The sequence below is a fragment of the Eucyclogobius newberryi genome, unplaced genomic scaffold, assembly GCF_026437365.1.
Source record: "Eucyclogobius newberryi isolate DKJ021-1_F unplaced genomic scaffold, fEucNew1.0.hap1 SCAF_15, whole genome shotgun sequence".
Lineage (NCBI taxonomy): Eukaryota > Metazoa > Chordata > Actinopteri > Gobiiformes > Gobiidae > Eucyclogobius > Eucyclogobius newberryi.
This window is the reverse complement of record NW_027315779.1, coordinates 15,427,704-15,446,811: the sequence shown is the minus strand read 5'-3', so window position 1 is coordinate 15,446,811 and position 19,108 is coordinate 15,427,704. Positions and strand designations below refer to the sequence as shown.

Here is a 19,108-nt window from a genome sequence, read left to right as displayed (position 1 = left end):
CCGCTTTGTTATGTAAATTCACTGGAATTATGTTTGGTTGTTATTATTCTCTATCACTTTAAACTATGAATATGTTTAATGTAAGTGTTGCTACAGTCAATAGATAAGAAGATAAGATAACCTTTATTTGTCCCACAATGGGGAAATTCCACTGTTGCAACACAGATTTGGCGCAGAAAAAGATTAGGCACAGAAGTATGATAATAAAAAAACATAACTCTTGTACTCTTAGTAAAAAATAATAGCTTATTTACAGCGGTTATATAATATTGCACCAGGATGAGACATTATTTCACAGTATTGCACATGATTATGACAGTATTGCACATGATTTTTAAAGCTGAATGACTCATGTTCAGGGCTAACAGTGTTTGTTGTAAAGTCTGACAGCAGCAGGAAGGAAAGACCTGTGTAACTTCTTCACACAGCGAGGGTGGATCAGTCTGTCACTGAAGCTGCTCTCCAGAGCGGACAGAGTGTCCTGCAGAGGGTGAGACTCATGGTCCAGCATAGATGTGAGTTTAGCCAGGACCCTTCTGTCCCCCACCTCCTGCACGAGTCCAGAGCACAGCCCAGGACGGAGTAGGACTCTGATGCTGTGATGCCACACCGTACAGGAGGGCTGATGCCACCACAGAGTCATAGAAGGTCTTCAGGAGTGGCCCTGTCACTCCAAAAGACCTGAGTCTCCTCAGGAGGTAGAGCCGACTCTTCCTGTACAGTCCCGTCCCTGGATGTTCACTGGTGAGGGGGCAGTGGAGTGGCGACTGTAGAAATCCACCACCATCTCCTTGGTCTTCCCACATTGATGAGGAGGTGGTTCCGCTGACACCAGTCCACAAAGTTCTGCACCAGTCCTCTGTACTCCGCATCATCGTCGTCCATGATGAGTCCGATGATGGCAGAGTCGTCAGAGAGTTACTACCACCTGGGCAAACTACCCATTGATTGTTCTATCATCCATTACATTAACATACATTAACATCTGGATTGGCCGGGCTAAGGTAAAAGCAAGCATGCCTCAGAGATTTCAAAAGCTGAAAAAAGAGCAAGAAAAATCTAAACTGAATGAATATTTTATATTAGTAATTATTAGTAGTAAAACATGTCCAGTTTGGATTTCATTTGGTAAAAGTGTTGGCACCACAAGCTCACTGACCCAGGATGGATGTACAAAAACACAAGTATTATTTCAACTATTAGATTGATTGATTGAGATCTGCCTGAAACATGGCATGTAATGAATAAAAGTTAATGAATACAAAATTATATAAATCTACATAAAAAGTTTCAGGAAAAAGTATGTGAATCCTTTGGGATTAAGTTTTTTCATAAATTGGTCATAAATGTGTTCTGAACATGTGCTGTATTAGTTTTCCTTGGTCCTATTCTTGTATTACAACACAAAATAACTAAAAAGCTACACGTGTGAAGTGTTGCATTGTCTTACAACAAAAGCAAAAAACTCACCTGAGTCCGTGACCTGTGCCATCTTTGGAAATCAGAAAACTGTGGAAGAAGAAGTGCAACTGTATGGTTTCAAACCCCTTTACCAGTTGATTAGAGCAGAATGTGTACACAAGGCAATTCACACATCAGGAGTGGAAATAAAATCCTTTCAGTCATATGCACAGCTAAACAAAACAGTTTTTAGCTTAGATTTGAACATTGTCAGTGTAGAAGCCTGTCTCACATCTCCAGGAAGACTGTTCCAGATTTGAGACAAAACTGAAACGCAGATTCCCCATGTTTAGTCCTGACTCTGGCACCAGCAGGAGGTCCTCAGAGTCCGAGATGGTTCATATGGCACTAACATGTCTGAGATGTACTTTGGTGCTAGGCCATGGAGAGACTTGTACACAAGCAGAGCTGCTTTAAAGTCTATTCTCTGAGCCACAGGGAGCCAGTGCAGAGACCTGAGAACAGGACTAATGTGATCATACTTCCTGGTTCTAGTTAGGACCCGAGCTGGATGTACTGCAGCTGTTTTACAGCTTGTTTGGCGAGGCCAGAGAGCAGGCCGTTACAGTAGTCTAATCTACTGGAGACAAACGAATGGACTTTCCAAGTCTGGTTTAGGCACTGTACTTTTAAGTCTGAGTCCGTTATTACCCCCAGATTTCTAACTTGATTTGTAGGTTTTAGAGTGAGACTCTGGAGGTGAGTGCTAACACCATCTCTTGGGCCTGTGGGTTCAGCGGGAAAGAGTAGTTTTGCATCCACACCTCTGGTCCATATTCACCTGCCGTCCGTGAGACATAGATCTGAGCAACACAATTATATCCTATCACACTTAAACTGTTTTGTGATTTCTGTCATATCTTTGTGATTTTGATTCACAAGGACCTTGTTGTGTGAAGCACTTTGAATTGTGCTCTACAAATACACATATCAGGTGTCAATAATCACTCTGCCACCGCTAGTGTTTGCACCCAACAGCAAGAAGGTCACAGGTTAGTCTCCCAGGTTTCCTGTGCCTTTCTGTGCAGTTTTGGCATGTTTCTCCCTGTGTCTGGGTGGGTTTGCCCCAGAGGCATTGAAGAATGGGTCAAATGCAGGGATCAAATCTCCCTAGAGGGACAATAAAGACTCTTATCTGGTCATGGAAGCCGTAATAAAATATAACAGTGCAAATCTACAGTGCTATATTATCCACACTAATTAAAGGCTCAATTTTCTGTGGCGATATCTGTATTTGCAAAACTTTCCGAGCCCCGTAACCCCTGCAGACCGTGCCGACTGTCTGACCCAATTCACTGAGAGTTTAGGGTCACTCAAAATGTTCTACAAACAGTGATGTGATCAAATGGCAAATTACCTGTGATTACTACTTATTTAAAAACAACCATGCTGATAAATGTGAACCAAAAATGAAATTTTAATATGTAGAAATGCATAAAATGTCCTAAAATAATGGAGAGACTATTCCCCACAAAAATGCCCGGCTCAAATTTGCCTTTATTGAATTTGCTGATGCATAATCTTCAGTGTTATGCTCGTCAGTCTGTTGTCTTCCTACTCTCAGCATTATTTCTTCTTCTAAAATAGATTACAGCTGGTATCTCGAGTTCCGGCCCCCATCAAGTCTAATGGACTTAAAACCCACAGGCGCTCATGCAGGCTCCTTTCTGGACATTGATTCGGTTTATCCATCCAGCTAAAGGCTAAAAGGATTCCATGGCTAATGCACCCGTCTCCCCATTATCATCCTTCAGTTAGCGTGATTTTAAATACACAGGTGGACAACATTTATAACTAACAAAGAGCAAGTTTGTTACACTAGCACTTTACACTTTTCACTGTTTGCACTTTAAATTGCATTTCACTTTTGCACATAGCACTTTAAGTGAAATCTATTTGCATTTTAAAAAGACAATTGCACTGATTGATTTTAAATATTTATTGAAGTAATGTCTTTTTATCCCATTTTTAGATCTGGTGCACAGGGGCACTTTAATTGAATGTGCAATGTGTAGTGCAATATTTGAAGATGTTTAGATGTTTGTGTTTTAATGTGGTTTGTTGTGTTTTTCTTGAATTGTGTATAATGAATTGTGTATGGTTACTCACTTCCTCTATTCTTGTGTCCAGGAGTCAAAGGGCACCCTCCAGTAACAAGCTGCCTTATAATGGTTCCCTGCTGGACCAAGGCAGAGGAGGTGTAGGGGAGCACAGGGGTTTAAGGGTATTTATCATTGTTAGGTGTTAAACTTTAGGGTTTTATGTGTATATTTATGTATAGTTAAATGTGTTTACAGTATTTGTTTTTATGGAGGTTGTCGTACATTTTTATGAGCTAATGATAATGTGAACATCCCTGTTAATTATTTATAGTTCGACCCAATTGTGTGGACAAGATAAAAAGCGCCTGAATCATCATTACTTGTTCAACAACAACAACAACAACAACAACAACAACAACAACAACAACAACATTATTACTTGTTCTGCTGCTGGAGAAGACACAGCTCTTTGCCGCCATATTTTTGCACTATTTTTGATTGATTTTTTTTTTTAAAGGGAACCACAATAACTTCTTGTCTCGCTTGACTCGAACCGCTCCAGGCCAGCCTACGTGACAATAACATTGGAATAAACACAGATATGAGCTTTTATTTGTTGATTGGTTTTAATTTTCACTATACACAATTTCCTCTGGTCCCAATTTGGATTTAAGCAAAAGCTAAATTCACGAAAGTTCATTCCCTCCATACAGTGCACAGTTTGGACACAGTGCACACTTTTGGTGATGACAGCCTGTCAGAAAGGCTTGTCTATATAAATTTCACTCTTTACCTTTGATGGGCAAGCTTTTAATTTTGTTTCATAATAAAAGGAAAGCTAGATATTTCTTTTAAAAACATAATTAAAGAAATGGTAATAACTGGAAATTGAAATGGAAAAAAGGGGTTTTGTTCGGTCAAAGCCAGGACCCCCAAAAAGAGGAAACTTATATCATATCTGTGGATAAGGTGCAAAAAACTCAAGTGTTCAGATCATTTCATATTGTCGAGATAAACCTTTTGTAAGTGGGAAGAGTAACATAAACATTTGCTCAAGTAAGAGTACTGTTACACTGTAAACAGAAGTAGTCTGCAGTTCATCACCAGTACAGATAAATGTAGTCAGATTTATATTAGGCTTTTTGACCTTCAAGGCACTCAAAGCACTTAAAATCAAAGAACCCCTCACCCATTCACACATATTTCTACACCAGCTGTGCACAGACTCTGGGGGCGGAGTGGGTTAAGTGTCTTGCTCAAGGACACAATGGCAGTATTCACCTGAGGCAGCTGCAATTGCCTACCTGTGGGTCAGTGGATCTGACCACTCTACCAAGGATGTTTTTCATGTTGAGAGCGGGACACATTGTACATGTGGAAAATATTTATAATTCAGTCAAGTTGCAGTTTGTGAAGTAAAAATTAAAGTTGAAAATTACAGCAAGTAAAGCTGAGTTCTGAAACAAACTCTCTGTCTATGTCACCAAAATCTATCCAAAATGCATTGACAATTTACACTCAACTGTCACATTTAAACATTTTTTTTAATAAAAAGAATTAAGTTTTTATCATGTATATTAGTCAAACAACTATTGTGTATTTTGGCTCTTGTTTACAAAATGGTTGCTAGGTAACAGTTGTGGAATTACCTGTACCTATGTCACATCTGCTACTCATGTCCAATCAGGAAGTAACTTTTCACCAAAATTATCAAACAGAAGAAGGGTTGGCAACGTTTTTAGTCAAATGTATAGTCATGTTCACTAGTGGCTACTAACTTACTTACTTAACTTACTTACTTACTTACTTACTTACTTACTTACAAACCACCTTTGTAAAATATAGTTCAAGTAGTAGAAAAAGTATAGTGTCGGAAAACTACTCATTATTAAAAATGACTCAAGTAAAGATGTTTGAGTAAATGTACTATGCTCACACAACTATCATCCAGACTTTTCTGAGGCAGAGGAGTTGTGGGGTCATGTTGCTGTTTGGAGGAAATGTGATCCTGGAGGGTGGGGCTGTGTCTCATCATTCACTCTCCTCCTCCGACTGCCTGTCATATTTATGATATGAGCCCAAAGCCAATTCAATGCCTGGATTATCAGAGCTGTTTATCAGAGCTGTTTGTGTGGCTCTCCAGTTCCTCATTATACACTGTGACAACTGATCTGCCGCACCAAGGACAACCCGGACCACTGGGAACCCTTCATTCCAAAAGTTCTTGTGCCTATCAAAGCAGTACAGAGGAAAGCAGCCAAGGCATGTCCGAGAATGACTTGCGAAGAATTTAGTGTAACTTGAGCAAGATAGTTTTTGAAAAGTGACAGGTGGGGGGAAGGCAGTGGAGAAAACCACTCGTCAAAAGGAATTTAAGAAGACTGCTTCCGAGAAATTAGATGAAAAAGGACTGTCTACACAAGATGGTGCAATCAATCCAAGGATATTTTTGATGGTATTTGGACAATTAGTTGAAGAATATTCCAACAGCAAGAAACAAAAGGTAAGTTAACCTAATCAAATTAAATTGCTTTAAAATTCAAACAAAATGAAATGTTCTGACAATGAAAACATTTGTAAAGCGATATGATTTTCTGCATGGCCCATTTAGAGGTCCCTACGGGCAAAGTGCTCCTGTTTTAACAAATTAGCCTGGAAACTCTGGGGGATACACGAGAAGATCTCAGATTATAAATATAATTCACATTGGAGTAGTAGGTCCCTTATGAGCTTTTGTGTGAGATTGTTTTTACAGAATACAGGATATAAAAGAGTTAAAGTATTTGTTTAAGTGGGACTTGGGATTAGTCAGCCTCCAGTTACTCCAGCAGAGTGCTTTAAGTGCATCTTCAGCGCACATAAATCAATAAAAAAAGGTTCAGATCCTTCTCGGTTGTTTAAGAACCTTTAAAAAAAAAAAAAAAAAAAAAAGATCACTCTTCAAAGTATCGCTGACCTACACCAAACTTAAGAAAATTTGATGGATTTTACAGAAGGATTTGTGGATCTCTATTTCTAAACCTTTTTTAACTCCAAAAAGAAGTAACATTTTAATATAAAAAAATTGAAATTTTTCATACAAAAACAAACCATGGAAAAAGTTTCAAATGAATGCCTCTAAATTTATGATTTTTATTTTTTGACCTGCAGTTTCTTGCCTTAACCTGTTTCAAGCACATAATTCCCAGCTGGTCTAAAACTAATTAAATTGACTGTTAACCTTAATTTCTTGTCATTATGGTGCCATGCTGAAAACTACTGTTCTAAAAATTGCTTGTTCTTTTTTATGTGATCTATTTTTGTCTTGTTATCAGCAGTAACCAGAATGAAGTGGGAGAAGTTGAAGCCTCCGGAGCCTGACGACCCACTGTGCTGCTGTGAATGTGATCTATCCCAGTGCTGTGACTGTGAAGACATGGATGAGGCTTTTAACAGGTGAGACACTGAACTGAATGTAATGTATGCGTTCAATTCATGTAGGGATGTAAAACAGTGCTTCAGGGACATCTGCTGGACAGAGAAATCGCATCCGCACTTCATCAGTAAAATGTTCAAATGTCTGGATTTGTATAGGACCTTGTAATTATTAAATGAGAAGGAAAAAAATACACTGATCATAAAACCAAAAACTGTTGTGTTTAAATAATTAATGCTCTCTTTAATGCAAATCGTTTTTGGAAGAGTGTAGCTTATACTTTGATGTTGGCTGATGTATTAAAAGATTGTCTATGTTTTTTTGAAATTAGGTATTAATAATCGTTTTTTATGTATGCAATGTGTGACTGCTCTTCAATTTCCCTCAGGATCAATTAAGTATATATCTATCTGTTATCTATCTTTGGCTGATAATGATATTCCTGTGTAAACATATTAAGTATGAGATCGTACTTTTGAAAGTAATAATTGTGACGAAGTGGTCATCACTGTCATCTCACAGTGGACTTATGTTCCAAAGGTTTGTATTTGTGCAGATGTTAGCATGATGGAGTGAACTAGAGGTATAAGATCATCACATTTCCAATGGACCTGATCCGAGGCTCTTTTCTGTTACCCCTGTACAGCTGGCTGAAGACCACACCCCTGAAATGCAGCTTCCAGTCTCCAGGTTTGCAGGCCATTATTGATAACCTGGAGATCTCAATGATCCCAGCTCTGGTGCTGCTGCCTCTCCTTCTGCGAACTGCAGCTCTACACTTTCTTTTGGGCGTGTCTATCCTGACAGCTCTGCCTGTCCTAGTGCTTTGGTACTATTATGCCACCCATCAAAAGAGGCGCCGAACCCTCTTCTTTCTCACCCTGGCGCTTTATTCTCTGGGCTACATGTACTACCTCTTCATCACAGAGATTCTGCCTCGAGGGGATGTCAGCCACATGCAGCTTTGCACCGTCACCACTGGCATGATCCTGACCATCATCTCCCTTATCAACACGAAAAGGGGCCCGGGATTCATCACCCCTGATCTGTATGACTCACACAAGCATGAAAACGTAGAGGTTAATGGAGATGTAAAGTCTCCAAACTCTGATCGAGGCAAGTTGGTCCGGTGTCCTGTGTGCAAAATAATGAGACCTCCACGAGCAGGGCACTGTCGAACCTGTGGAGCCTGTGTCCAACGCCTGGATCATCACTGCATCTGGTGGGTCATAGGCAAAAACTACACTTATCGAGCTGAACAAGTACACAAAGGTACCTTTAAAATCTGTAAAACATTTGACTCCTTTACAGTAGGACAGGTACTTAAGCGGGTGCAAATGAGTAAGAAAAAGAGTTGTATGTACTATAAATGTTTTCTTTTGTCTGACTTGATGAGATTCTGCAGGATAAACAGCTGTGTGGGACAAGCCAACCACCGCAGTTTCCTGTTGACCCTGGGCCTGTTCCTGGTGACCTCTGTGTATGGCATAAGTCTGGTGCTGCGCAGCATTTGTCCGGGGCAGTATGTGCTGACTGCTGCCTTCTACTGTCCAGGAGTTTACGCAAACTTCAGGTAACAGTGTTGGATCACTTACCATGACATGTACTACAGCTGATTATATCAGGATGATGTCTTTATGGAAACAGCACAGCACTGTGCTTCACCTGCGTGTGGTACAGTGGAATCATCACAGCGGGGCTCTTTTACTTGATGGTGGTGCAACTCCTGAACGTCAGCTTCAATGTGACAGAGCGTGAGGCCCAACTGGCCCTGAGGAACGGCTCAGGCCACTGGCGTCTCTGTGGACTGGTGCTGGACACTGGAGAACATTCACATGGATTCACTCACAACTGGCTCCAGTTTCTCACCATGACACACTCCTCCTCTCAGTCCACACAAACAGTCTTGGTCTAGTTTACCGATGCATCATCAGAAAAGCATGACAACAAACAAAAAAGAGCAGTTACTGCATTTGATAAAAAAGAGTTTTTCATGTCCTAGTTTAATTCTGGATGGGCAATTTTGCAAAGCAATGATGGTAAAGCTTTTTGTATGTTATTTTTCACACAAATCTTATCCATCAGAAGTTATTGTATTGTATGAACTCATTTGTTGAAAAAGTATTGGGGAGGTTTTGTGCGACCCAGACTTTTTTATAGTAGTGGCGTGTCCTTCGAGCTATAACAATAAATGATTACATCCAATGATCTTTTCTTTTTTTTTATTGTTTTAATAATTTTATATACTGTGCATGTAAACAATTGTTCCATGTATTAATCTTGAAATAAAAAACGCCTTCAACACACCTTCAACATTTTCTCAAAAACAGGATGACCAGATTCTCTTCATGCTGCAGCCTTGACGACTAGGCCTGACAAACCAAAGGTCTTGAGCTGGGCTTGGTCAGGACTACCTTAACTGGAGAATTGTACCTATTGTGCATGTTTTGGGTTGATGGGAGAAGCTGGAGATCCTTGGGCAAACCCACCCAGACACAGGAAAAAACATACAAACTCCTCACAGCGAGGGCTGGTCTGGTCTGGACCTTCTTGCAATGAAGCGATAGTGCTAGCTACTCTGCTACAGAGGTTTTCAGGCATTTACACTGTAACACAGGCAAGATTACAACCGGGTTCTTTGACTTTTTATAGAAAATTAGAAGCTTTCCATGTAAAGCTTTCAGTATCATCTGTGCTGTCTTAGTATTTCAAATGTGACACTAGCATCTCCACTGCAAGCTTTACTTTTCTCTTCTTCTGCACTTCCTCATTGTTTGCCTGAAAAAACTAAATCAACCAGGGATGCACATGTATTTACACAAAAGATGCCAAATACTCTATTATTTGATAAAAAGCTAAATAAGTTGACGTGACCCTGTTAAAGAGGTAAATCCGTGCAAGTTTAACTGTCAGATATGCATGCAAATATGCATGTTTTAGGGGCATGTTCTTGTTTTAACTGGCAATGGTATTTGGGCCAAAGAATGTTATGGCTGTCCTAGTGATTTATAAAGATGATTATATATTTGACTTAATATACCTATGGGACAAGTCTGGGACCAGTCTGAAAAGGGAAAAGGAGCAACAGCTGAACCAACAGACTTTATAGGATACATACTCATTAGGTGTCACTGATATCACTCTGGGGTCAAGAAACTGCTCTGCTCACGTATCGCAGAACTCGTTAGAAATTAGTCATGATGTGTACGTATTTTATGAAGGGTCTAGGTCCTGTAATGCAAACATATACCTGAGAGTATTTTGTTTTATTCAACACATATCAATAGGCATAATTCTGTACATTTAGTGACGTAAGGACGTAACATCTGATTGAAGGGCAAAACCTTAAATAATGAACTAAATGTTTTTTTAAGTAGGAATAAAAGTTTGCAGTCCAATAACTACTCAGAGAAGTATAATACACTTAAATGTACAACCACCTCTGGAAGTTTAGCTTTCATGACACTAGATCTCATTGTTTCCTTTGTAACATACAAACTGCTTCCTTATTCAATGCACCAGGTCAAATGCAGGCCTCACTGCTGACATTGACTATACTATTCAAATTTCATGGCAACTAAAGCACATCGTCTCATGTTGAAAGGTTTCAAATAAACTTGCCTTGCCTTACAGGAAATACCAAGACAAATGCAGAGTGGGAAACACAACAATAAAATATGTACGTCACAATAAAAATATTTTGAGATGACTAAGAACTAGCTGTTATTCATCATGATTGCCTTGTGTCTTGTTGGACTATACCCCACTGCCAGGTCTAATGCAGATGACTGTCATGCACGGACAGATCCCAGCTCCATGATGTGAGTGGGCATGTCTGTTTATGCTGGAGGGAGGGAGCTCTGTCTGCTGTATAAAGAGATGCTTCACAGAACCTTGCACTTCATCTGAGCTTCTCTCTGAGATAAACAAAACCATCACTATGACCTTCCTCACCACAGCACTGGGACTAGCGTTCTGCTTCTTCTGGGCATCTGCGGACGTCCTGCCACAATCAGACTTCAACATTGAGGGGGTAAGAGATGTATTGCTTTTAATGAGTATATGGCATTCTGTACATTTTAACGGCAAATTAGTTTCTTGAAAAATTCTAATGAATTTGTCTTTTCAACTAAGTCCACAATTTGATGTGTGGCCTTGAAATGGTCCAATAATCATAACTGCAATAATACAGTATGTGCATGCCATAGATAATTTTATAAGAGCAAAAATATCTATCAACATTACTTTCAAGAAATTCACATCAGCGGTAATTTATGTTGGGAGAAATGTCAAAATAATAATGATTTTTACAAATGAATTTAAAACTTGATTGAAGATAATAATTGTGCTCTTTAGATGTCAGGAAAATGGTACCTGACTGGATTTGCGACTAACGCTCAATGGTTCATCGGGCATAAGGTAACCATGGGGACAGGTACATCAACTTTCACATCAATGGATGGGGACCTAGACATGCCCTTTGAAAGTCTCAAGTAAGTAATCGCTGCACGATAAAAGCTCATTTAATACAAGAGTTCATTCATTATCAGAAGCTGACTGTATGCACAGCCCTGATGGCTCTTGCTTCAGAATGCACAACTTGGCCAAAAAGTCAGATGTGCCTGGAAAATTCACATATGTCGGTGAGTGTCACTGTGCAATAGTTGTAGTGAAATCTGGATGCAGTTTTGTGTGTTTTGTGTGTACTGTATACATTCTTTTTTTGTCAGGACAAGGCAGTGTGAATGACATGCGAATAGTGGATGTTAAATATGATGAGTTTGCACTGATTTACACAGTCAAAATCACTGGAGATTCGGCTGATATTGTCATCAAAGCTTACAGTAAAAAAACTGTTTACTGTTTACTAGTTTTTGTCTGTTACATCTGAACCAAATGTCATATATTTATATTTATTTCTATAGGTCGCGCACCAGAGCTCAACTCAGAGCCACAGGAGAAGTTCAAGCAGTTTGCCTCCGAGAATGGAGTCCTCCCAGAAAATATAGTCATCCTGCCCAAGAATGGTAGTGCACAATTTGTTTTCCTTTGTCAAATATTGTAGCTCTCTAATATAAGTATATAGTGTTAAGATTTTGAATAAAGTAATACTACTTAAAATTCAGTTGTATCGTCTTTTAGAAAAAAACTAAAGTTTTGACCCTCATCCAATAGTCACTCTCAATTTGCGAATCGAGTCTGGAACTCAGGTTTTACTCTCTCAGATTGAGAATGACTCTTGGATGAGAGTCGAAACGTTTTGTTTATCTAAAAACAATATATCTGAAATTTTCCTACAATGGAACACTCCTGTACAAATGAGAGATTACACTGACTTTTTTCTAATAAAGTAATACACAAAAAACGTTGTCAAACTTAAAATCAGTTCAGTTCCATTCAAAATGTGAAACAGCCACAAGGTCTATGTTTATGTTCAGACCAATCTGCCAAATGTTTCAAATTTAACCCTGAAAACCTAATGTTTTTTTTCCATACAGGTGATTGTCCTTCTGAGTAATTGCTTCAAGAACCAAGTCAAGCCTTGTTCCTTGTGAATTCATTTATAGGCCAGTCAATAAATTGGTGCAATTAATTGTGTGTTTTCCTTTTTACTGTATAATTATATTCCAGACGGAAGGTGAACAACAAAGGACATGAAATTAAGTCAAATGAATCTATTGTTTTTGATGCTGCCAATACAATATACAATAAGAAATATGACATGGACTGAATGCGCTTCTTTGATCTTTTTTAATAGTTAACCCGTGGTATTTTTCTGTGTGGGACATTTTTTGCAGCAAGTCTTATATTATCAATGGGCTTGTATTATTTTACCATGTTTTATTGCATCAGTGCAACTTGTTTCTAATGTAATAAACTTCATGCATTACAATTTATTTTACTGCTCTTGGTTTTATTGCTAACCCTAACCCTTGCATTACAATTTCAAAGTTCTCACACCAATTTTATGCAATAACATTATTTCTAACGTGGGTCATTTCCCATCCCACGTTTATTCCTTCAGTTCAGTTCATTCAGTTTGTTTATTTGATCTAATATGGGACGGTGCACATTAATCAACATGTTAGTTCACCATGTACATGGGTCAGCATTTTCATCTGTGGTCCGATTGGCTTTCAGTATTAAGTGGGCCTAAAAGCATTGCCTCTACAAGACATAATAGGACCAACAAGCATTAAGAAGACAAATGTATTTTACAAATATAGGACCTTAATGATAGTCTTTCAAACACATAGCCAGTGTGTTAAGTACTCATTATTGCTTCTTTGGAATTTATTTAATAACTGTATTGCACTATGCATTGTAAAGTTGTGATTAAGATGCTGACCTTAACTGGGAAACTTTCTGAACTGCTTTCCGTTTCCGAGAACATGTAGTTTATGTATTGAATTAAAAACATGTCATCTTTCCTCAGCAGTCTTTTAAATACACTAATGGCCCTAATCAAGGCAAGAAATGCAGGCATGTGAACTGTGAAAACAAACGGCTAAAAACATTGTATTTTTATTACTTTTAAACAAGTATGCTGTGGTACATCCATAACAACACAGTTCGGAATCTCAATTTCAAGTGTTTACATCTACACGCTCTGTACATGTTGTATACAAAACAATAATTTACGTCCCATAGAAGTCTAGTTACACTCAACTATACAAGTAAATGAAATAAATATAGAGGACAAAGATGGTCACATGAAAAACTTGGAAAGCGAAACCCCACCAGCACCAGGTTTTGAACTTGCATCTTGATGTGCATTTCATTTTTACAAGAAAAGCTACATCAGAAAACCTGCATTTGCACAGAACACAAAATGAAGCACCTGTCTTTTAATATTCAATTTAAAAAGAGTCAGTTAATACCAACATAATTTTGGCTGAATGTAAAAGAAGTCATTAGAACTGGACTAGAATTGGACAATTATTCTGGTACTTTAAAAACTATACCATATTATTGAAATAAGCAATGGGCACATGCAGTTGCACGTACAGCACTTCTTCACCAAGTGCTACTGGAAACAATATAACTGTGTGTAACATACGAATTAGCGGTGCAAACAATTTGTACTTTACGTTTTGGGGGAAATGGATGGACATACAAAAGTAAAAAGTGTATCTACAAAGACATCTGCACAATCTGCCATGCAACTGTCACCACAGAGAGACATGCAGTTTTTAAGTGCATGTCCAAGAGAGGGTCTGTTTCTAAATGTATGTACATGTGTATACATTTCAAGACTTACAAGCCTGGGAATGTCAAAAGTTGAATAGAACATGGTCTAAGTGCAGCACAAATATACTACACTGTATACAAGTTGATGTGTGCCGAGTGGTGTCTGGGGGGTTTGACGGTACAATAAAACAGTTCTAAGCTGTAGCACAGCGTCTGGCAGCTAAGAGTCACTCTGCCTGGACCACGTCTTTGTGATGACGCATAATGTGCTGGTTTTTCTCTGAGGGTCGTCGGAAACCTTTCGAGCAGATCTCGCAGCGATGAGGATAGTCTTTTGTGTGGATGGAAATGACATGCCGTTTGAACCCTGAAGCATCCCCTGTGCTGTAGTCACAATACTGGCACTGATAAATTCGTCTCTCCTTTTGTCCTTTGCCAATCACTACTGTGACGCTGCTGGCTAGGCTGGCGGCGCTCACTCTGGCTGGAGTACCAGAGCCACTGGAGCTGCTGACAGACTTTTTAGGGGTGACTGGTGAAGAGTTTGCCTCTGGCCGCTTGGTCTCCGTCTTTTCAGGAGATGCCTGTGGCTCTTTTGTGTGGACAGACAAAATATGGCGACTGAGAACAAAAGGATCTGCTATTTTAAAGTTGCAATGTCGGCACTGATGAAGTTTCTTGCTGCGATGGGAAAGGGAGTGCTTTTTCAGTTCAGATGGTCTGTGGAAGCCTTTCCCACACACTGCACATTTGTGTGGATAGTCTTTTGTGTGGACAGAAATGATATGGCGTTTCAAATCACTGGAATTCGAACTCTTGTGATCACAGTGGGCACAATGGTGGGTCTTATTCTCCTCATGAGTCAGTCCATGTTGGATTAGCTCCTCCTCCTCAGCAAAAGTCTGAAAACAGCGTTCACACTTGAATGGCATTTCTTTGCTGTGTTTGGTCTTGATGTGAGTTTTAAGGTTTGACGAATCAGCAGACTTGTAGTCGCAGTAGAGGCAGGAGTAGGGCTTCTCACCAGTGTGTGTGCGCATGTGTTTTTTAAGTTCTGATGGGTGACGGAAGCCCTTACCGCACTCCACACAAATGTGAGGGAAACTTTTACTATGAACAGCCAAAAGATGTCGATTAAGCAACCCCTGTTCAGCAGTTTCATAGTCACAAAACTTGCATTTATGCAGTTTAGATGGTGGAGGTGGTGGCTGGGCTTTGGGTTCCCTTTGGTGCTGCAGTCTGTGTGAGAACAGCGCCGACTGCTGGTGGAACTCCTTCCCACACATTTCACACTCAAACGGGGCTTTGCTGCTCAGAGCATGCACCTCCATGTGGTTATGGAGGCTGACTTTCTTATTAGTTGTGAAATCGCAGTCTGTGCATTGATACTTTTTCCTGGTGAGAACATCTTGGTGGTGGTTCTTAGTGTGTCTTTTAAGGAACCCACGCGACTTGAACTTCTTTCCACACAGCATACATGGATACACGGTTAGAGGCTGACCATAGGGTCCAATGATGATGGCTGGAAACAAAATTGACAAAACTAAATTAAAAATGAATAATGAACATCTTGTATATCACCAGCAATTTCTAGCACATAGTGATATTTTAATGTTCTAAAAATGTGCAGCACTAACAATACAGCACGCAGGAGCTCACGACTCACCTGTTTGCACCTGCCGTGGCTCAGACCTTCTCTTCTTGCTGCGTTGCCTGCTCACATCGTCGATTCCATCAGATTCATCAATGTGCAACAGTGCGCTTGCCGCCCCATTACGATTTTCACAACCCTCGCCATCATCAGCACCTGAAGGAAAAGGTCTGTTTTAAACTAGGACTGGGCATGTTAACATGTTACTATTGTGTTGATTAACACAACCCACTTGGGTCTTCAAACCAAGAGTAATGTTAAATAACATTGGACCCATTAACTTGCCAATGATCAGTGGAAATACAGATTTGAACCAAGGACGACACCATAACTGAACCAGGGCTAAAGCGGACTGGAGCAGAGGACTATAACCAGCCTTAAAAAGGTGAAATACCATTCCAATCTTATAACTCAAAAATAAAGACAATGGTAAAAATAAAATACTAAACCGTATTATTTGGACTATGAACTACATTTTAAAATAACTTTGTCCCAAATGCAATGAAACATCATATCGAAGTAAAAACAGCACAACACTGGATGAATTCTACATGGTGTGTAAGCATAAATGGTCAAATAAGACATTCAGATATTCCTTACCATCGCTTATCGCTTACCATGGTTTCCTTGATTGTGACGAGAATCGCCTACAGACATGTAAACCATTTTCTCTCTGAGTGGATGTCCAGAGTCAGCCAATGTCATACTCTCATTGTCACTGATATCTACAGATTCCCCTGTAAAAAATAAATAAATTGGTCAGTTTAGTCACACATTATTATTTGTGATCTGAAACCACACAATGTCAATGACAACACATACCCATGTCATCTTCTCCAGAATCTGCTTTAAAGATGTACACCTTGATTACTTCTTGTCCATCCTCATCCTTCTCCACTTCATGATCCTCCACAGCCCCTTCCACAGTAACTTCTGTCCCATCTTCAGACACCATTTTACCAGCTTCATCCACTTAAAATACAGGAAAAATGAAATAATGAGACTAGCCCTGGTTTGGATTTGAATATAGAAAATAAAAAAATCTCCACTTACAAGATATCATTAAGTAGTCTCCACAACCATCCTGGTCCTCGTCCTGCTGCTCTGGGTCCAAGCCGTCCTCGGGGATGTCACTCATGGCTACTCCTTCCTCGTCTCCCTCTAGGGCCATCACACAGGTCTCTACAGCAACATCTTCATCTTCATCGCAGTGTACATACTCAGAAACCACATCCTCAACTGCATCCTGGATGACTAGCTCCTCTGAGGCAAACCTGTGAACCGCCATGCCTTCCCCCTCGCCTTCTGATACCAACACAGTCTCTTGAAGCTCCACAACAAACTGCCCGCCGGCACCACCCTCATCTGCAAGAAGCAGGATTACCTAGTTAGCCAATTAACAACATTGGTATTTTTTAACACTAGTCTGAACTTAGCCCAAAACAAATATAAAGTTATGTTTAACTTTACGATGACTGATTTATCTATATTCTAAAGCAATAACACCATTCATATTAGATATCTGGCTAACAAAAGAATCCTGCTTCTTGAATTACCCCAAAATGCAAACTGCATAAACATACACAGAAGAAAAATTAGGTCTTCAATTATATAAATCATCTAAAAAGAATGCAAGGCTAATTTAGACAGATTTGTTGTGGAACCATTAGCTATTAGAATAAATGTTTACTTTAAATTGCCCCCTTTGGAGTCTAAACACATTAATGTATGCGTTACCCGATCCGTGTAGTATTAACTTAGGCTCTCTGGATTGTATAGAAAGCCTGGTGTCATCCTCATCCATTGTCCTCGCACTGCATTTGTTACTGGAGAGCTGGAAGCAAATTATGGAGAAACTTAGATCTTCACAAAAACAGAAGTTGAGAGATGTTAAGAACACCACATTAATAAAAACAGGAGCGAGAGTGAAGAATAAACCTGCTTAGACAGAGACGTTTCATTTGTCCCCACAATAAAACAGGAGTCAGTCACGCTTAGTGTAAAAATAATGCTTTTGTAATTTCCAAGATATTCAATGGGTCACCACAATGTTACAAAGTGCAAACAGAGATTTGAAGCTCCCATGAAACAGATGGAGGAAAGCAGCGCTACATCAAACACACAGGAGAATGCAGATGTAAACAGAGGTGGGAGTGCAGCTGCTGCCCATTGATTCACTGTAGCACCATCCCCCATGTCCAGGTGAAAGAGAAGACCCCGAGTGATGAGGTTCGGACCCATTCGAGCATCCTAACGTGCATTAAGATGAAGAGAACCACTAACGCCCGTGTGGATGCGAACAGAACCGGCGCAGGACCATTGCCGCTTGCCTTGTTTATTCCCCACAAAGCCCATGTGAACCTCACTGCCTTTCTGTAAACATCAATTAAACACGTTTGAAAAATATGCGCCGTGTTGTCGCGGAGCTGCTCATGTCCCTAAATGTAGGAGTGCATGAATGTTGTGCAAATGTGTCAGTGATATTGAGGAGGAGGAGGGCTGCACATCCTCCAGTCTTTCAGGCAGAGCCGCATGCGCCATTTTGTTAGCCTGCTGTCCAACCAAAGCTAATTTCACAATGGCTGAATGACGCTTCTCACAGGGGTAAACGTGTGCGGTATCACAATTATTGTAGCGTGCAGACCAAAATAAATGATCTATAGAGCATAAACCATCCGCGAGCAGAGCCATGCATGCACAGTTTAGAGGTTTAGCGTGCGTTTACAGGCCTACTTAAGTCTGGCCTACGACGAGGCCTGGGCCCGGACTGAAAAGGCCCAACCCTCTGCGGCCTCTCAAAGAGAATAAAGACCAAAGCCTACATGCATACAAAGCGGGGCGATATAGCCACAGATCACTCGTTAAAGGCCTCGAAATGGCAAAAGTGAGCGGCGTACCAGAGTTCCGCTGCTGCAGGGATGGCCTCTGTCCCTCGTCCTTCCCCAGGCCGCTGCTTTCCCCAGACTCGGGCTCGATTCAGACGGGATTTTGTGTTATTTGGGCGGGCCGCATAGAAGCAGAGAAGGAGGGGTTATGGGTTTCTTCTGGAGCTCTGCTCAAAGCGTCTGGAGCCAGGTCTTGTCCTGCTACAGCCCCCCGCTCCTCCAGCGCCAAGGCCGCCGTCAGCACAACACGTCACAGCGGAACAGCGGCAGGAAAACGCGGAAGAACTGGGAGAAGACTGCGGCAGCAGCACCGCAGGGTCCAGGCCATCGCACAAAGAGCCCAAAGCACCCAGGGCCCTGATTATACCAATGTTCACGGCCTGGGACTGTTTTGTTCAAATACGTCTGCTAACGCCATATGATATGTCTCCCATCAACTTAGGACAATCTACTTCTGTCTTGA

The 19,108-nt window shown here is 40.3% G+C and overlaps 3 protein-coding genes across 6 annotated transcripts; 2 read left to right on the top strand and 1 right to left on the bottom strand.

The window, feature by feature from the left end:
- The first annotated feature begins 5,597 nt into the window (after nucleotides 1-5,597).
- zdhhc23a (zDHHC palmitoyltransferase 23a) lies at nucleotides 5,598-9,126 on the top strand. 2 transcript variants are annotated; one of them, XM_072446233.1, is made up of 5 exons: nucleotides 5,598-6,006; nucleotides 6,821-6,938; nucleotides 7,565-8,140; nucleotides 8,324-8,491; nucleotides 8,566-9,126. In XM_072446233.1, exons 2-5 carry the CDS (start codon nucleotides 6,829-6,831, stop codon nucleotides 8,831-8,833), a joined length of 1,122 nt encoding a protein of 373 aa, XP_072302334.1. In that variant the 5' UTR covers nucleotides 5,598-6,006; nucleotides 6,821-6,828; the 3' UTR covers nucleotides 8,834-9,126. The 2 variants fall into 2 exon arrangements, with proteins under 2 accessions (XP_072302334.1, XP_072302335.1); XM_072446234.1 differs by having other exon boundaries at nucleotides 6,818-6,938.
- A 1,705-nt stretch (nucleotides 9,127-10,831) lies between these two features.
- LOC140360346 (lipocalin-like) lies at nucleotides 10,832-12,815 on the top strand. Its single transcript, XM_072445559.1, has 6 exons — nucleotides 10,832-10,951; nucleotides 11,275-11,411; nucleotides 11,488-11,561; nucleotides 11,649-11,762; nucleotides 11,844-11,945; nucleotides 12,417-12,815. Exons 1-6 carry the CDS (start codon nucleotides 10,859-10,861, stop codon nucleotides 12,434-12,436), a joined length of 540 nt encoding a protein of 179 aa, XP_072301660.1. The 5' UTR covers nucleotides 10,832-10,858; the 3' UTR covers nucleotides 12,437-12,815.
- Nucleotides 12,816-13,427: 612 nt separating this feature from the next.
- LOC140360820 (zinc finger Y-chromosomal protein) lies at nucleotides 13,428-18,985 on the bottom strand. Of its 3 annotated transcripts, none has more exons than XM_072446231.1 (7): nucleotides 18,658-18,985; nucleotides 17,498-17,594; nucleotides 16,814-16,942; nucleotides 16,583-16,732; nucleotides 16,378-16,497; nucleotides 15,776-15,916; nucleotides 13,428-15,631 (listed from the first exon to the last, which is right to left on the bottom strand). In XM_072446231.1, the coding sequence occupies exons 2-7, from the start codon at nucleotides 17,562-17,564 to the stop codon at nucleotides 14,337-14,339; spliced, it is 1,902 nt and encodes a 633-aa protein (XP_072302332.1). In that variant the 5' UTR covers nucleotides 17,565-17,594; nucleotides 18,658-18,985; the 3' UTR covers nucleotides 13,428-14,336. The 3 variants fall into 3 exon arrangements, with proteins under 3 accessions (XP_072302332.1, XP_072302333.1, XP_072302331.1); XM_072446232.1 differs by having other exon boundaries at nucleotides 16,814-16,921; XM_072446230.1 differs by having other exon boundaries at nucleotides 16,814-17,125; nucleotides 18,658-18,983.
- Between the last annotated feature and the right edge of the window lie 123 nt (nucleotides 18,986-19,108).

What these genes read in the sequence shown, in the direction of transcription:
- LOC140360346 (XM_072445559.1), top strand. Translation starts at nt 10,859, where the DNA reads ATGACCTTCCTCACCACAGCACTGGGACTAGCGTTCTGCTTCTTCTGG. An exon ending in ATGCCCTTTGAAAGTCTCAA is followed by an intron (nt 11,412 to 11,487) that starts GTAAGTAATCGC and finishes CTGTATGCACAG; the next exon opens with CCCTGATGGCTCTTGCTTCA. An exon ending in AGTCATCCTGCCCAAGAATG is followed by an intron (nt 11,946 to 12,416) that starts GTAGTGCACAAT and finishes TTTTCCATACAG; the next exon opens with GTGATTGTCCTTCTGAGTAA.
- zdhhc23a (XM_072446233.1), top strand. Translation starts at nt 6,829, where the DNA reads ATGAAGTGGGAGAAGTTGAAGCCTCCGGAGCCTGACGACCCACTGTGC. An exon ending in ATGGATGAGGCTTTTAACAG is followed by an intron (nt 6,939 to 7,564) that starts GTGAGACACTGA and finishes ACCCCTGTACAG; the next exon opens with CTGGCTGAAGACCACACCCC. An exon ending in CTGGATCATCACTGCATCTG is followed by an intron (nt 8,141 to 8,323) that starts GTGGGTCATAGG and finishes GAGATTCTGCAG; the next exon opens with GATAAACAGCTGTGTGGGAC.
- LOC140360820 (XM_072446230.1), bottom strand. Translation starts at nt 17,564, where the DNA reads ATGGATGAGGATGACACCAGGCTTTCTATACAATCCAGAGAGCCTAAG. An exon ending in GTTAATACTACACGGATCGG is followed by an intron (nt 17,126 to 17,497) that starts GTAACGCATACA and finishes TGCTTCTTGCAG; the next exon opens with ATGAGGGTGGTGCCGGCGGG. An exon ending in AGACTACTTAATGATATCTT is followed by an intron (nt 16,733 to 16,813) that starts GTAAGTGGAGAT and finishes CTGTATTTTAAG; the next exon opens with TGGATGAAGCTGGTAAAATG.